The sequence below is a fragment of the Myxine glutinosa genome, chromosome 13 (assembly GCF_964187855.1).
Source record: "Myxine glutinosa chromosome 13, kmMyxGlut1.1, whole genome shotgun sequence".
In the NCBI taxonomy this organism is placed as follows: domain Eukaryota; kingdom Metazoa; phylum Chordata; class Myxini; order Myxiniformes; family Myxinidae; genus Myxine; species Myxine glutinosa.
Window position 1 is genome coordinate 88,792,095 of NC_136273.1, and position 17,297 is coordinate 88,809,391.

General features: G+C 44.6%; 1 protein-coding gene across 3 annotated transcripts in view; it reads left to right on the top strand.

Annotated features, from left to right (window-relative positions):
• POP1 (POP1 ribonuclease P/MRP subunit) overlaps nucleotides 1-17,297 on the top strand; it is a 46,203-nt gene that overhangs the window by 18,545 nt on the left and 10,361 nt on the right. For all 3 annotated transcript variants that reach the window (XM_068134806.2, XM_068134805.2, XM_078767766.1), the window contains one exon: nucleotides 3,689-3,804. In XM_068134806.2, coding sequence (XP_067990907.2) covers nucleotides 3,689-3,804 — 116 coding nt within the window. The remainder of the gene's footprint in view (nucleotides 1-3,688; nucleotides 3,805-17,297) is intronic.

Here is a 17,297-nt window from a genome sequence, read left to right on the forward strand (position 1 = left end):
ATACACCAAAATGGGGAGGGAGTATATCGATGCGCGATGAACAGTAGAAGGCTAGTGGGTAAACCAAGAACTCGAGTGAGGCAAACAGTAATGAAGGATTTCATGAAAGCTGTAATTGCTATGGAAGGATCCCAATCTCATGCTCAAGATAGGATAGAATGGAGACCTGTGGTTCAGACCATGTGCTGCCCAACAGTGTGAACATCAACGATCTTGGTAATGCACTCCTCTACCCTCCTTCCTCTTCCCCATATCCCTCCTCTCCCCCCCCCCCCCCCCCCCTTTACAGTGCTGGATTAACCTTTAGTGGGCCTGGCGCCAAACAAACTTGTTGAGCCCCATTTGGGGAACAGTTGTAAAGGAAATGACATGATTTATCTATATATTTTTTGTATACCAAGTCGAGGCTCAGGTAAGGGCTAACACATAGAACATATAATGAAGGGAGCGGGAGTTAAGACTGGACTAGAGAGGGAAGCACAACAACATTTTGGAACAGGGACATCAGGAAATCTGTGGAAGAGAGAGGGCTGGAGCGGGGTACACAGGATATAGTAATAAGTCATTTGAACAACCATGCAAGAACACTGATTTGTCTTGATTTTGGCAGTTTCACCAGAAGAGGGTTCCTGGCAGATCGTGTGCGTCCTGCAGGAATATTTGGGGGACAGAGCACAGACAGAGTAGGGGGAGCAAGGCCAGAGAGGAGGCTGTAGAAGACAGAAATACCACCAACCTGCCTGTGGTGAGAGAGAGAAAGGCCCTCAGAATCGGCTTCATCGTGGAAAAGCTTTGGTTTCAACTGCGTGAAGCCGAGCTCGGTGTGAGGCAGGAGCACCAGCCCAGAGGGGAGAGCAGTATTCCATTGAGCTGCGGATTAAAGCTTTGTATGTCGTGAGGAGCTCAGAAGTGCCCAGAAAGGACTTTACATGATGGAGGATGCCCAGTCGGCGACTCACTTTGGAGGCCAGCTTGGAAATGTGGTTTTCCCAGGAAAGATCATGGCAGATAGTGAGACCTAAAAGCTTGAGTGACAGAACTTCTTCAAGAGGATTGTTCAGAAAGTAGATAGGAGGGTTGTCCAGACGGTCTTTTCGGAGAGACAAAGTGAGAGTGTAAAGACCTTTGGGTCTTCTGGGTCTTTCAAGGGTCTTCAATGTATTTTGGGTCTTTGAAGTCTTCATAGTCTTTTAAGGTCTTTTAGGTATTTTGGGTATTCATGGTATTTTGGGTCTCTAAGGGTATTTGGGGTGTTGTGCATCTTTGGGGTCTTCAGGGTATTTTGGGTCTTTGGGGAATTTTGGGTCTTTGGGGAATTTTGGGTCTTTGGGGAATTTTGGGTCTTTGGGGAATTTTGGGGAATTTTGGGTCTTTGGTGGAATTTTGGGTCTTTGGGGAATTTTGGGTGTTTGGGGAATTTGGGGAATTTGGGGTCTTCAGGGTTTTTTGGCATCTTGGGGTCTTTGGGTCTGCAGGGTCTTTTGGGTCTGCAGGATTTTTGGGTCTGCAGGGTTTTTGGGTCTGCAGGGTTTTTGGGTCTTCAGGGTCTTTTAGTAATTTTGGGTCTTTGTGGTCTTTTGGGTGTTCATGGTATTTGGGTCTGCATGGTGTTTTTGTCTTCGGGGTATTTTGGGTCTTCGGTATCTTTTGGGTCTTTAAGGGTCTTTTTGGTTTTTGGGGTTTTCGGTGTTTTTTTGTGTCTTTGGGGTCTTTCAGTTATTTTGGGTCCTCTGGGTCTTTTGAGTAAGGGTCTTTTGGGTCTTGGTAGTCTTTTGGGGGTCTTGGGGGACTTGAAGGGTCTTCAAGGGTCTAAGGGATCTCCGCAGTCTCAAGCATTGAAAGGTGTATTCCAAGAATACGTAATTAATAGACGTACATAGTTAATAGACACATAATCATGGCTTCCTGGACGGACGGACGGTTTAACGGACCGTGTTTTTCGGTATATATATATATATGTTTATATATATATTTATTTATATATATATATATATATATATATATATATACATATATACATACATACATACATACATACATACATACATACATACATACATACATACATACATACACACACAAAGATTTGCGGTTGGGAGTAAATCCAAATGACTCCATGGTAAGATCTCCAACGTTTAATTGAACAAACAATGACAACGTTTCGATTAACAACATGTGACAAAGCCACACGACTCCGTTAATCTTCCTCAAGAGTGATAAAATCATCTCAACATCCCCTTATATGCAAAGTGGGCAGGGTATATGCAAAGTGGGGTGGGCAGAGCTGGACAGCCAATTAAACCGTATCACACCGCTCTTGGTGGTTGGTGGTATTCCACTGAAGTACTTACTTTTTCCACATGCGAAATTTGCATTTATGTTTATTTAAATTATACAATGGACTACAAAATGTAAATGTTTCATGATATTTGTTATATTATATCACCTTTATCTGTCAATATTGTTGAAATGAAGATCAAATAGCTGTATGTTGAAATATGTTGAAAAAGTCAAAACTTTACATGGGGTGTATTTACTTTTTCACGTGACTGTATAGAAAAAGAAGAAAGAAGACAGAAGATTTATACAGTACCAGTACCTATAGAAACTCTACACCCCATTTCCAAATTTTAACCTTTTGTTGCCTTGTAGCCTGGAATTTAAATGCATTAACCAGACTTTTTCCACCTTTATTTACACATTCGTAACCCACAACTTCCAAGTAAAAAACAAAATCTATAAATTTCAGGATATTAATTAAAAATAAAAAACTACAATTGGATTTGATAAGTGTCCATCCCCCTTATAATAGCAGTTGTAAATTAGCTTCGGTGTAACTGATCTGTGAAGCATGGTGGTGGCAGCATCATGTTATGGGGATGTGTCTCACCAGCAGGGACTGGGGCACTTGCCAGGATAGAAGGGAAAATGGATGGAGCAAAATACAGAAAAATCCTCGAAGAAAACCTGCTGCCCTGTGCAAGAAAGCTGAAATTGGGACGGAAGTTCACCTTTCAGCATGACAATGACCCGAAGCACACAGCCAAATCCACACTGGAGTGGCTCAGGAATAAAAAGATAAATGTCCTTGAGTGGCCCAGTCAGAACCCCGACCTAAATCCAATCGAAAATCTGTGGCACAACTTGAAGATTTCTGTCCATCATCGCTCCCCACGCAACTTCACTGAGCTTGAACAGTTTTGAACAGAAAAATGGGCAAACATTGCTCAATGAAGGTGTGCAAAGTTGGTAGATACCTATCCCAACAGACTCACAGCTGTAATTGCTGTCAAAGGTTCTTCCACCAAGTATTAACTCAGGGGGGTGGACACTTTTCGAACCAAGATATTCTAGTTTTGTTTTTAATTAATTTTCTGAAATTTGTAGAATTTGTTTTTCATGTGGAAGTTGTGGGTTACGGTGTAAATAAGGGTGGAAAAAGTCTGATTGAATGCATTTTAATTCCAGCCTATAAGACAACAAAAGGTGAAAATTTTGAAAGGGGGTGTCGACTTTCTATAGATAGGCACTGTAGATTGATAGATGAGCTCATGTTTACAAATCTTCCTCTGTGTTCCATCTTTGACAATTTATTGGCACGTCGAACCAAACCACCACCCCATGCTTCCCCTTCACCATCCTTCGCCCCCACCACTTCCCTCCCAATTGTATCTCCCTTTCTTTTCAGACCGAGAGGATGCAGAGCAGTTTACTCGCCATGGATTTGATGCCCAGCTTGCATGGAGCGCCCTGTGGGACTACGCAATTCGTGACGAGGTCACAAAGAAAAAGATGCCTGAACAGGTGGTGATATGATGCCACAGCTTATTACTTTCATATTTATATCCCCATGTTTTTGATAAAATGTGGGGATGTTGTAATCTGCTCCGTCTGTTCATCACGCTATCTCCTCCCAATCGGTTGTGTATCTCCACATGGCATGAAGGTGCAAGAGCAGTGACATGTTTGACCCAACCACCGAGGATGGGGTCATAAGGTCAAATGCCAAAAAACGCAAATACGGGAATATTGTAACATAAAAACGAGACCAAAAGTCTAACAGCGGCGTAGGCCGGGCTTGTAAAATATTATAAACCACTAACACAATGAAGATCGCGATGAAGATCTCGCGAGATCTTGGAGACGGCGGCAGGGATTTTCGAAGCTCCACACGGTCTCCACGTTTTCAAAGTTAAGTCTGTTCACAATTGTATTTTGTCGAAACTGTATTTATCTTTCGGTGTGTGAAGTCATAGTGTGCACCTTGGAAGTTTCTCGGTGTTTATCTTTCATAAATTAATCGTCTGTTTGCCGCGTCGCGAGCAAGGCCTTTGCCGCGTCGCGAGCGATTTGAAATCGAAGTTAAGTAATTGTTCCCATTTGTATTTTCGTTATAACTGTATTTATTTTATGGTGTGTGTACGTATATTGTGTCGCGAGGAAGATTTTCGGTGCAAATCTTTCATACCTGTATTGAAAATCGTGTTAATTCGTGTCGTGTCTTGAGGCCTTGTACAGTGTACAACCTTGAGGCTTTGTTTTTCTCTCAGCGGTCCGTCGTTTGTGATCCAATAACTTTCGTTCTCCGTTTTCCCAGTCTTTTCACCCCATAGCCTACTTCCTTGTGTAAATCTCAACTAAAAAAAAAAAAATTCCCTTCTGTTCTTATTCTTGTTCTCATTCGTTTATTCATTCTTATTCGTTCGTTCGTTCTTCGACCACGTGTTTCTCCCCCATTTCCCCAGATAGTTTTCACTGTTATTAACCTTCAATGTTTACACTTTCCCCTCAAGTTCTGTATTCCGTCATATATTATAACACCTTTTTCTTCTTCTTCTTTAAAAGGCTGCTTTCGACTTGCTCACCAAATCTATTCATCCCAAAAAAAAATTCCATCTCCATACCCTAAACAACTTCAGACCCATCTCCAACCTCCCCTTTCTGTTGAAAGTTTTGGAATGCGGTGTAGCCACTCAACTCAAACATCACCTCTCTGCCAATAACCTGTATGAAACATTCCAATCCGGATTCCGCTCCAACCACAGTACTGAAACTGCTCTCCTCAAAATCACCAACGACCTTCTCCTCTCCTCTGACGCTGGCAACCTCAACATTCTCATCCTCCTCGACCTCAGCGCCGCCTTTGACACCATCGATCACACCATCCTCCTCACCCGACTTGAAACCACCTTTAACGTTACCGGCACTGCCCTCTCTTGGATTAAATCATACCTCTCTGACAGACGCCAGTTCATCTCCATCAATAACTGCAAATCCCCCACTGCTCCCCTCCCCCAAGGTGTCCCCCAAGGTTCAGTTCTTGGCCCCCTCCTCTTCATCCTTTACCTGTCCCCCCTCGGTCACTTAATCCGCCGTCATGGTCTCCAATTCCACTGCTTCGCCGATGACATCCAGCTTTTCATCTCCACCAAGTCCATCTCCACCGCCACCCACTCTATCCTGACAAACTGCATCACTGAAATAAAATCCTGGCTTCAAATCAACTTCCTCAAGCTTAACTGTGATAAATCTGAAATAATCATCATTGGCCCAAAAACGCTCATAAAATCCACCCATAACTTTGCCCTCAACATCGATGGTATCCCAGTGTCCACCTCCTCTCACATCCGGAATCTTGGCATCATCTTTGACCAAACCCTCTCCTTCGACAAATACACTAAACAGATCACAAAGACAGCCTGCTTTCACCTGAAAAACATCGCCCGTCTCCGTCCATCCCTCTCCTCCATGGCTGCAGAAACTCTCATCCACGCCTTCATCACCTCCCGTCTGGACTACTGCAAAAGCCTCCTCTATGGTTCACCCTCCACAATCACCAATAAACTCCAATACATTCAGAACTCCGCTGCCCGTCTACTCACCCATTCCCGGACCCGTGACCACATCACCCCCGTCCTTTACAAGCTTCACTGGCTCCCCATCTCCCAGAGAATCCAGTACAAAATCCTCCTCTTGACCGACAAAGCCCTCCATAACCTGGCCCCATCCTACCTGGCTGACCTCCTCTCCACACACACTCCCAACCGTAACCTCCGCTCTGCTGGTACCAACCTCCTGACCCCCCCCCCCCCCATCCGAACCAAATTCAGATCCTGGGGGGACAGGGCCTTCTCCATCGCTGCTCCCACCCTCTGGAACTCACTACCTCACACCATCAGAAACTCCTCCTCACTCACCACATTCAAAACATCACTCAAGACCCACCTGTTCAACACTGCATTCAACATTTAACCCACAGCATTTAACCCCTGACTATCTCTTCTCCTTCTCCCTCCTTTCTGCTTTAAATATTTCCCTATTGATTCTGGTCTTTTGCAATTGTTTTTATGTTTTGCTATGCATTATGTTTTGCACTCTGTCAAAGCGTCTTTGGGCTTCCTGAAAAGCGCTATATAAAATAAATGCATTATTATTATTATTATTATAGTGCCTTTTTTCTACATTCCCTAAACTCTCCTGCACTGCATCCTCCCTCCAGCGTCCTTAAACGTATTTTTAACTTGAAGGTCACAAGAAACTCATTTTGCAATAAATGTTCGTTTCCCATTAATCGTACACTTTCTAAAGTCCAATCTCACCCCTCCCCTCCAAATCTTCCCCATAACCCCTCCCCTCCAAATCTTCCCCATCACCCCTCCCCTCCAAATCTTCCCCATCACCCATCCCTTTCAAATCTTCCCCCTTTCCCCTCCCCTCCTAATCCTCCCCATCACCCATCCCTTTCAAATCTCCCCCCTTTCCCCTCCCCTCCTAATCCTCCCCATCACCCATCCCTTTCAAATCTCCCCCCTTGCCCCCTCCCTCCTAAACTGCCCCCTCACCCCTCCCCTCCAAGACTCCCCCTCACCCCTCCCCTCCAAATCTCCCCCATATCCCATCCCTTTCAAATCCCTCCCCTTGTCCCTTCCCTCCCAAACTCCCCCCTCGCCCCTCCCCTTCAAATCTCCCCACCCTCATTTCTTCTCAATTTCCCCCCTCTCACTCCCTCTCCTCAAAGCATCCTCCCCGCTTCTTCCCCCTTCCAACTCTCACCTCCATCTCCCCCAACCTTCTGCCTCGCTCTTCCCCCTCCTCAAATAACACCTCATTGTGCCTCACCCAATCACCATCAAACCTTTTGTCCGCCCCATCCTTCCCTTTCTCCGAGCTATTCTGAAATCTCTGACACACCTTCAACAGCTCTCCCTACCTCTTCCACCTCTTCCACATCTTACCCTACCCCTCCTCCCCCCTGTTCTGTATCCGATGCTCCCCCTTCCTCTTCATTAACGGTATGGACCTCAAACATCCGGGCCCAGGGCCTTCGTTCAAACTTAACTGATCTCTCCATACAGGTTGCTTCTGTCAAACCAGACGTGATCTGCTTAACAGAAACTTTCCTCCTTCATGATGTCTCTGATTCCTTGGTATCTCTCCCGGGTTACTCCCTCCTCCGGTATGATAGACCTAAGCCTCGTCCTGGAGGTGGGGTTGCTATCTTTATCAAAAACTCTCGTCCTCACTCGCCCTGCACTGCACTCTCTCCACCTCACCCCCAGGAATACCTCTGGCTACGGCTTCCCCTTCGCTCCCACCTCTTGCTCATATGTGTGTTGTACCGTCCACCAAACAGTGATGACTCCATCTACATCTCGCTGTCTGATAATATGGACCAACTTCTATCTACTCATCCCAACTCTCTCTTCCTCATATGTGGTGATTTCAATTGTCACCATGCCAGTTGGCTGGGTGTGGGTACTTCTCTCACCAGCCATGGCTCCTCAGCAAAGGACTTCTGTGACTCACTGTGACTGACGCAATCTGTCAATTTCCCGACCCGGAACTCAGTCAACGGAGCATCTTCTCTTCTGGACTTGGTTATGACTAACTTCCCTGAAAATGTCTGCTGCTCTTCTTCTGCTCCAATCGGATCATCTGATCATGTCCTTGTTAAAGTGGACATCTCTGACCATTCTCAGGGAGCCTGCTCAGCATCGACGAGTCTGGCATTTCACTCAGGCCAACTGGCACGGTCTTCAAGCAGCCATCAATCATCTGGACTGGTCTCCCATCTCTACCACCTCTGACATCAACTCATCCTGGGAATTCTTCCAAAGTAAATTGCTCTCTCATGCACAGATTTATCCCATCTCGTCTTCAGTTGTCATACCCTTCCTCCCATCCATGGTACACGGAATCTTGTCGTGAGGCTGTTGCCCAGAAACAACTTGCCTTCGTCTCCTGGAAAGCAAATCCAACGGAAGGAAATCTCATTTCCTTTCACAAAGCCCGAAACAAGTGTGTGTCCACCCTCAGGAGAGCCAGGAAACAATATCTCTCCGTTCTCAAGATCAAACTCTCTTATCTGTCTCCCTCTTCCAAATCCTGGTGGCGTCTGGTCAAATCTGTTTCTGGTGTTTGTTCCCCCTCCATCCCCTCCCTTACCTCAAACGGCTACACAGCTGACTCCGCACGTGAAAAAGCTGAATGCCTCAACTCTGTGTTTGCCTCTAAATCTTGTGTCCCAAACCCATCCCTCTCTGTACCCACCATACCCAGTCGTACCCAGCTGCTCCTGGACTCCATGTCCTTTCCTCCTGACAAGGTGGAAAAGTTTCTGTCAACCCTCGACTCTGATTCTGCAACTGGACCTGACGGCATCAGCCCACGGGTCCTAAAATCATGTTCTTCCGCTCTTTCACTCCCTCTCTCTGTTCTCTTCACCCTCTCTTTTGCTCAAGGTGAACTGCCATCTGCTTGGAAATCAGCCAACATCACCGCTTTGCACAAAAAAGGTGCAAAAACAGATCCTAGCAACTACAGACCAATCAGCCTTCTCCCAATTATCAGCAAAGTCATGGAATCCATCTTTGCTTCGGATATGAAATCTTTCCTCTTCTCCAATGGCTTGATGTCTGATCATCAATTTGGTTTCAGACCAGGTCACTCTACTCTGGACATGCTGCTTCTGCTGTCTCAACAATGGATGGAGGTCCTCAATGCCAAACAGGAAATTAGAGCTGTCTCCCTCGACATATCACGTGCCTTCGATACGGTCTGGCACCCCGCTCTGCTCACCAAACTCTCCTCTGGTATCCATGGAAATCTCCACGCATGGCTGGTGGACTTCCTCTCTAGTCGTCGTCAACGTGTGGCCCTTAATGGGTTTCTCTCATCTCCTCTTCCTGTTCAGGCTGGAGTTCCCCAAGGCAGTGTTCTGGGCCCTGTGCTTTTTCTGGTCTTCATCAAGGATCTCTCTGACTCTCTTGAAAATCCTCTCTATCTCGTTGCTGATGAGTCCACTCTCTGCCGCTCCATTCCTCATCCCTCAGATTGGCAGTCTGCAGCCTCCTCACTTTCTGCAGACCTGGACAAAATCACAGACTGGGCAAACAAGTGGAACATGTCTTTCAATCCTGACAAATCTCACACTCTTACGATGTCTCTCCGAAAAGACCGACTGGACAACCCTCCCATCTACTTTCTGAATAATCCTCTCCAAGAAGTTCTGTCACTCAAGCTTTTGGGTCTCACTATCTGCCATGATCTTTCCTGGGAAAATCACATTTCCAAGCTGGCCTCCAAAGCCAGTCGCCGAATGGGCATCCTCCGTCGTGCGAAGTCCTTCCTTGGCACACCTGAGCTCCTCACCACATACAAGGCTTTCATCCGCAGCTCAATGGAGTACTGCTCTCCCCTCTGGGCTGGTGCTCCTGCCTCACACCTAGCTCGTCTTCACGCTGTTGAAACCAAAGCGTTCAGAATCATTGGAATCCCCCGCGATGACGCTATCTCCGAGGGCCTTTCACTTAATCACCGCAGGCAGGTTGGTGGTCTTTCCGTCTTCTACCGACTCCTCTCCGGCCTTGCTCCCCCAGCTCTCTCTGGGCTCTGTCCCCCAAATATTCCTGCAGGTTGCACAAGATCTGCCTGCAACCCTTTTATGGTTAAACTGCCAAAATCAAGACTCTCTGCTCACCTTCACTCCTTCATGCCTCTTTTCTCCCGCCTCTGGAACAAACTCCCTCACTCTCTTCAATCCCACTCCTCCCTCCAGGTCTTTAAAACGGCTGTTCACCACCATCTCTTATCTTCCCCAATCGAAAACCTTGATCTTTTCTACCCCCGCTAATTTCACCCCAAATCCACTTTTTTGAGGTGACTTTTGACTTCTTTCCTGGAAGTCCTTGGTGTCCTTGCGTTTTATACCTATCCTGCCTCCCCCCAGACCCTCTCCCTCCAAAAACATCTCCCGATGTCCCTGCTCTCAAATGTTGTGTTTGTGTGCTTCCTCCCCTTCTCTCCCCATCTTGTCGACCGCTCCCCTTTTTATATACTTTGTTTGCTTGTTTGTTTGATTTGTTTGTTTGATAAATGTGAGCACTTTCACGAGCCTCGACTCTGTATACCAAAAAAAACAAAAAAAAAAACAAAGAAACATATGATTAGCTTTTTAAACTGTCGCTAATGCCGTGTATAATATTAAACAAAGAAATTTGGAGGAATTGAGACATCCGTGAGGTAAGTTTTACTTACAGAACTGAGTGAAGATCTACTGTAATCTATATACCCCACAAGGGGTTGGAGGTGTGCTCATTTACCAAGCAGCTAGCTAGCGCTTGCCAAGCCAGCCGTTCCTTAAGGGTTTTGAATGGAGTGCTTGCTCGAATGCTTTAACCATTTGGCGATCTCTCCACAAGAAACTTGGTAAATGAGCACACACCCAATGTTCTTGATACCCGACCATAGATCGACTGTAATCTATATACCCCAAAGAGGAATGACCCTTCCTGCAGCTCCCGTAGTGAGCAGGTGTACTAGTAAATTAATATGTTGGTCGGTGAAGTCAGCCGACGTAATGACATCATGGACTTAATGATTTAACGGACACAAAACTGCCACTACTTTAATATGTAGAAGATGATATATTTTAACTTCCAGTACATTTGCAGTCACTACGAAGGGATTAGTGTTAAGATTAGATTTTCTGTAATATTATCGTTACGTTGTCATTATTTCGAAAATTATGTTACCATTAAAAAACCGAGGCGAATTCCTTACTTCTGTGGTTATTAATATTCGTGCCGAACACCGCTCATCACTGTTCATGAACCACACACCGCTTCAATCCATTAACTTTGTACTCGTGACATTGGGATGAAAGTGTTACGGTTATATTTACTTTATTATTACGAAAACGATACTACTGAACTGATACACTACTGTTTTAAGAAACCTGGGCTTAATTTGTCCAAAGATGAGGCATACTGCCTCAGGCAAATATGTACGATATTGTTGGAAGATCCATAACGTCTATGCTTTCGATATTTCATGGTCATTTTAACAATCGGTTTGTTGGTGTTTCACACTGAATGAAAAACGTAAAGTTAGAGCATGGCGATTGTGATATATGAGAGGTTCGACGATATGAACGGCATAGAAATCAAATGGTGGGGTGTGGAGAGAAGAGTGCCATACCGCCGTAATGACAGACGTAATCACATCACCCTATCATGTGACCAGATCCTCAGCTCTGATTGTGTTATACGTTTGAGGGGACATACATACATACATACATACATACATACATACATACATACATACATACATACATACAGACGGCCAAAACTGTTCCAGACGGCTTTGCCCGATGGTCTACGCCGTAAAAATGAAACTTTGCATATGCAATCGACATTAGGGAACGCGTGAAATATGTAACGCTATTTTGCTCCCTGCCTAGCATAACCCCAGGTCACCTGTGGGCAAGGTGTAGTACCTGTCAACCCCCCTTACCAGGGTAACGGTCTGTAGCCATGCGGTTTAAATGGCAGATGGCTCTGCACATCTGGTGGATGAGAGTCCAGTTGACTCCTGCAGCACGGGCAGAAGAGGGTGAATTCCCCAATGGCCAACAGAGAGAAGGAGAGGAGTGGCGACCCCCTGTCTATACCACATACTTACTCGTGTGTACCAGCCATAGAAAGGCAATATGATGGCACACACGCCATCATTGCCCGAGGATCCATCATTGCATTGACATCATCATACATATATACTGTACGTCATTATATATATATATATATATATATATATATATATATATATATATATATATATATATATATATATATATATATATATATATACATACAGTGGAACCTTGACTTACGAGTTTAATTCGTTCTGTGACCGAGCTCGTAACTCAAATTGCTCGTATCTCAAATCAAATTTCCCCATTGAAATGCATTGAAATGCTATTAATCCGTTCCAGCCCGCCAAAAACCACACCAATTTTTTTTTAAATATACAGTATATATAAAAATATCTCGCGCTTTATATTTCACCTGTATGCAGCATACAAATTGGCAGGATGGCCTGGACTGGAGGTACGCACACTTGACTCTAAAGTCTAAACTGTCCAGCCTGGGTTTGAATCCCGACCCAGCTATAACCTGTCATGGGTGAATCACAGGCAGGGTGATTCATCAATGTGTGTACCGCTAAACTGGGCGCCCCGTTTGCGTCCCATTAGTTGTTGGATGTTAAGGATCTCACCGTGTTTTCCACAAAGAGAAGGCGAGCTATCGCCGGCACTGTGAACAAGTTGTGGCCTGGCATGGCATGAACATGAAAACATGAACATGAACATGAAATGTTCGACATGAACATGAAATTTTCCAAAATAACCAAAATGCGAAAACAAAAATGCAGCGCTATACGACAGAGATACTGTACGTGCACGGCAAGATAACCATGTGACCAGAACCCACCTGGCGGCAAAACTCAAAATAACCAACATGCGAAAACAAAAATGCAGCGCTATACGACAGAGATACTGTACTTGCACGGCAAGATAACCACGTGACCGGGTGGCGAAAGCTCGTAACTCGGATCTCGGCTCGCATCTCAAAGCAATAAACCGCCCGAGCGACGGCTCGTATCTCGAAAAACTCGTAAGTTGGGGTACTCGTAAGTCAAGGTTCCACTGTATATATATATATATATATATATATATATATATATATATATATATATATATATATATATATATTTATGGATGTATGTATGTATATATATATATATATATATGTATATATATATGTATATAATATATATGTATATATATATATATATATATATATATATATATATATATATATATATATATATATATATATATATATATATATATTGTTGCGGTTTTTAGAACCCTCCGCTTTGTAAATAATAATCCCTTCTAAATAATCCCCTGTAAATATCCGCTCTTCTAATGTTAAAAGAGAGCACCATAGATAGGCCACGAGCAACACGTAGGACACCATAGGATCTTCTTTAGTTATGAGTTTCAGGTAAGGCTCTGTTCCCAATAGTTTTAATCTACGTTGCATTAATGAAATAAGGATAGGCCCTACAGCTCCCTCAACATCAGTGCGATTGGTTTTCTAACCCGTGCGACGCCATTACGCACGCGGTCGTCTTGGAGAAGAAGGGGGAGGAGTCAGCCAAGCGCCAGGCACAAGGCGTGGCTCTGTCAACGCCTCATCAAGGGGCGGGACCGGTGAGCCCTCGCGACCAACCAGGGCCGAGGCGAGCTCACCGGTGGGCGTTTCCAAAAGGCAGGCGGCTTGATACGCGGGCGGCCAATATAAGCGCCGCCGCGGACTACTTACGAAGTCAAGCGAGCAAGTCGAGGGAGAGAGAGGGTTGAGTCAACCACCAAACAAGTCGGACCAAGGGGAGAGAAGGCGTGCACAAGAGTTGTGGAGAAAGCCTTGGTTGTGTTGATGAACTTGTTGGAGGCGCGCGCTGTGAAAGAAGGGTTGGAGAGGGTTCGCTAGGGGTAGGGGAGGGGGAGGGGAGGGGGGAAGAGGAGGGGGTAGGGTGGAGGGGTAAGGGAAGGGTAGAGGGGGGAAGGGGGAGGGTGGAAAGGGAGGGGGATGTGGTAAGGGGAGGGGAGGAAGGGGAGGGCCAGTCAACAATGACGTTGCAGTTCTCATGGGAGGAGAGCAGCACAACAATCGCGACATCGTCCTGCATCTTCGCAACAACAGCACGAAGCGGATTTTGGAGACTCACCGATCCTGTGACGCCCTCCAGTACCATTCTTTAATCATCAAAATTTATGCCCTGAGGGATTTTTGTCCTAAGTTTATGTATCCAAAAGGACTCACGTTTCAGAATCGTGGTGTGTGATCGATTTGTGAATGATTCAATGGCAAAGATTTGAATGTCATTTATAGAGTGATCCGGTTGATTAAAGTGTATCGTGTAAGGTAGAGATTTGCCCTGACTCACCAGTCAGGTTCCAACAATGTTCCAACATCAACCCAATCAAATCATTAACCGGAACCCATTCATTCATTCTTCAATTCATTCATTCACTTATTCATTCACTCATTCTTTCATTCTACCTTCATATGTCATTTATATAAATATATAAATATATTATATGAATATAAATGGTATATGAATATATGCTTGTGTGTTTATGTATGTATGTATCTCTATATTTGTATATGCACGTGCACCGAACTGTAACGCGACCGGTAACTGTAAGCTGTGCTTCACTTCCGTTGAACTTGGGGACGGTGAGTGAGCTTCAGCGTGGCTCTTCCTTTTGTATGCATTTTCTACACATATCACACATCTTACACACATATCACTATACATACTTGTCTGACATATATGCCTGTTGTTTTTGTAGACTAAGAAGAAGACCTTTGTTGGTCGAAAGCTTGTCGAGAATTAAAGATCGACGTCCTGAAGCTACGTCCGCGTCTGATTTAATCTCCCGATTATATATATATATATATATATATATATATATATATATATATATATATATATACACAAAGAATTAAGTTAAGCACCCCCCCCCCCCCCGTTTTTTTACAACCTCGCACATTACAAGTTTGTTGTCGTCAAAACAGTGTAATATACCCATGATATTGCTATATTTTCTGGAGAAGTGATATTATGGTCACATAAAAACATAACAATCATGCCGTTTTCAATATTTTATTCTGAATAATTTAAGGTGAAATTTTTTGGGAATTTTAGGCATATTTTCACCTCAATTTAAGTATGGAGCTATAGGTCCATCACGGACAGTGTGGATGACGTTTATGTTTTCTAACGTACAGTCATTGTTCTGAGAAGACCTCTAGCGATCTTTGCGTCAATAACGTGTGTAGGACCCACGTGATCGGATCACTGACTCAACCCTACGTCTCATAGACCCTGTAAGCCGTCGTATGCGTTGCTGTGGCAGGCTGTTCCATTCCCGATGTAATGCACGTTCCAATTCATCCAGATTGGCTATTGGAGGGACCATCTTCGCAATTTGTCGTCCCAACATGTCCCAACATGTCCCAAACGTGCTCGAGGGGGTTCAGGTCAGGACTGTACGCAGGCCAGGGGATGGTTGTCACAGCACCTTGCTCCAGCAAGGCTCGGACGCGTCTCGCACGGTGAGGCCTGGCGTTGTCATCCATGAAGATGGGTCTGCTGGCGAGGGTGTGGTCATCGAAGTGCGGGATTACGGTGGTATACAGGATTTCCTCGGCATATCGCTCTCCGTTGAGGTTACCTCGCACAGTTATCAGGTCCAACTTACAGTCATGGGAGAAGCACACCCAGACCATAATCGAGCCACCACCAAAGGGTACCGTTGGTTGAATGTTTTTAGGTGCATACGCGGTGTTTTTGTGGCGCCACACCCGAACACGCCCATCTGTCACGTACAGCAAGAACCGGCTTTCATCCGACCAATGAACTCGCCTCCAAGACCGGATGTTCCATCCACGTCGCGCTAGGCACCATGCCAAACGCTCCCTCTGATGTCGTTCGAGTAGCCTTGGACGCTTGATCACTCGTCTTGACCTTAAACCGGCCGATTTCAGGCGGTTCCTCACGGTACGGTGACATAGCCTTCTGTTGGGCAGCCAGTTGTCCTTCAGGAAATGGCTCGAGGCGAAGGGATATCGTCGCACCAGTCTCAAAAGCGCTCTATCTTGGCGGACTGTTGTCACGCGAGGTCTTCCAGACCTTGGGCGGTCCTTCACCGCATCCGTTTCCTGGTGTTTCTGCACCAACCGACTGATCACCGAATGGTGGTAACCAAACGTTCGAGCTACAGCTTTTCTGGACATTCCGGACTCGATCATGCCTATTATCCGCCATCGTTCTCCGTCCGACAACCGTCTACGAGCCACCATTACGAGAAAATGACCATGTAACCCCCACACGAGCTCAGGCGTGACTTGCAATAACCCGTGATGATAGTGCATTTACAGAAAATCACGACCACGTGGATGATAACACGTGCTGCACGAGCGATGGGCGTCACAGATGAGTGCACTCATCTGCATTTCATCAATGGATAATTGCTAATGTCATACCAATCATTATTTGATCTCACATACCTTAGAATATATGCCAATGTATACATATACACAAAGAATATATATTAGGGGGTGCTTACCTTAATTCGTTGTGTAGGGGTGCTTAACTTAATTCTTTGTGTATATATACACAAATAATTAAGTTAAGCACCCCTACACAACGAATTAAGGTAAGCACCCCCTAATATATATTCTTTGTGTATTTGTATACATTGGCATATATTCTAAGGTATGTGAGATCAAATAATGATTGGTATGACATTAGCAATTATCCATTGATGAAATTGAGTGATCAAAGTGAAAAAAAGTGATTGGTTGAGTCAGTGATCCGATCACGTGGGTCCTACACACGTTATTGACGCAAAGATCGCTAGAGGTCTTCTCAGAACAATGACTGTACGTTAGAAAACATAAACGTCATCCACACTGTCCGTGATGGACCTATAGCTCCATACTTAAATTGAGGTGAAAATATGCCTAAAATTCCCAAAAAATTTCACCTTAAATTATTCAGAATAAAATATTGAAAACGGCATGATTGTTATGTTTTTATGTGACCATAATATCACTTCTCCAGAAAATATAGTAATATCATGGGTATATTACACTGTTTTGACGACAACAAACTTGTAATGTGCGAGGTTGTAAAAAAACGGGGGGGGTGCTTAACTTAATTCTTTGTGTATATATATATATATATATATATATATATATAATATATATATATATATATCTATCTATAATTCCAGTAATCTCTGTACGTCTGTACGTTTGTTTGTTTGTCTGTGACCGCTGTTTCTCGACAACCACGGGTCCGATATACTTTTAACTTGCCAGGTATATTGCTGGGGACCCGAGGATGTGCCTTTTCAAGGTTTCATATTAATCGGACAA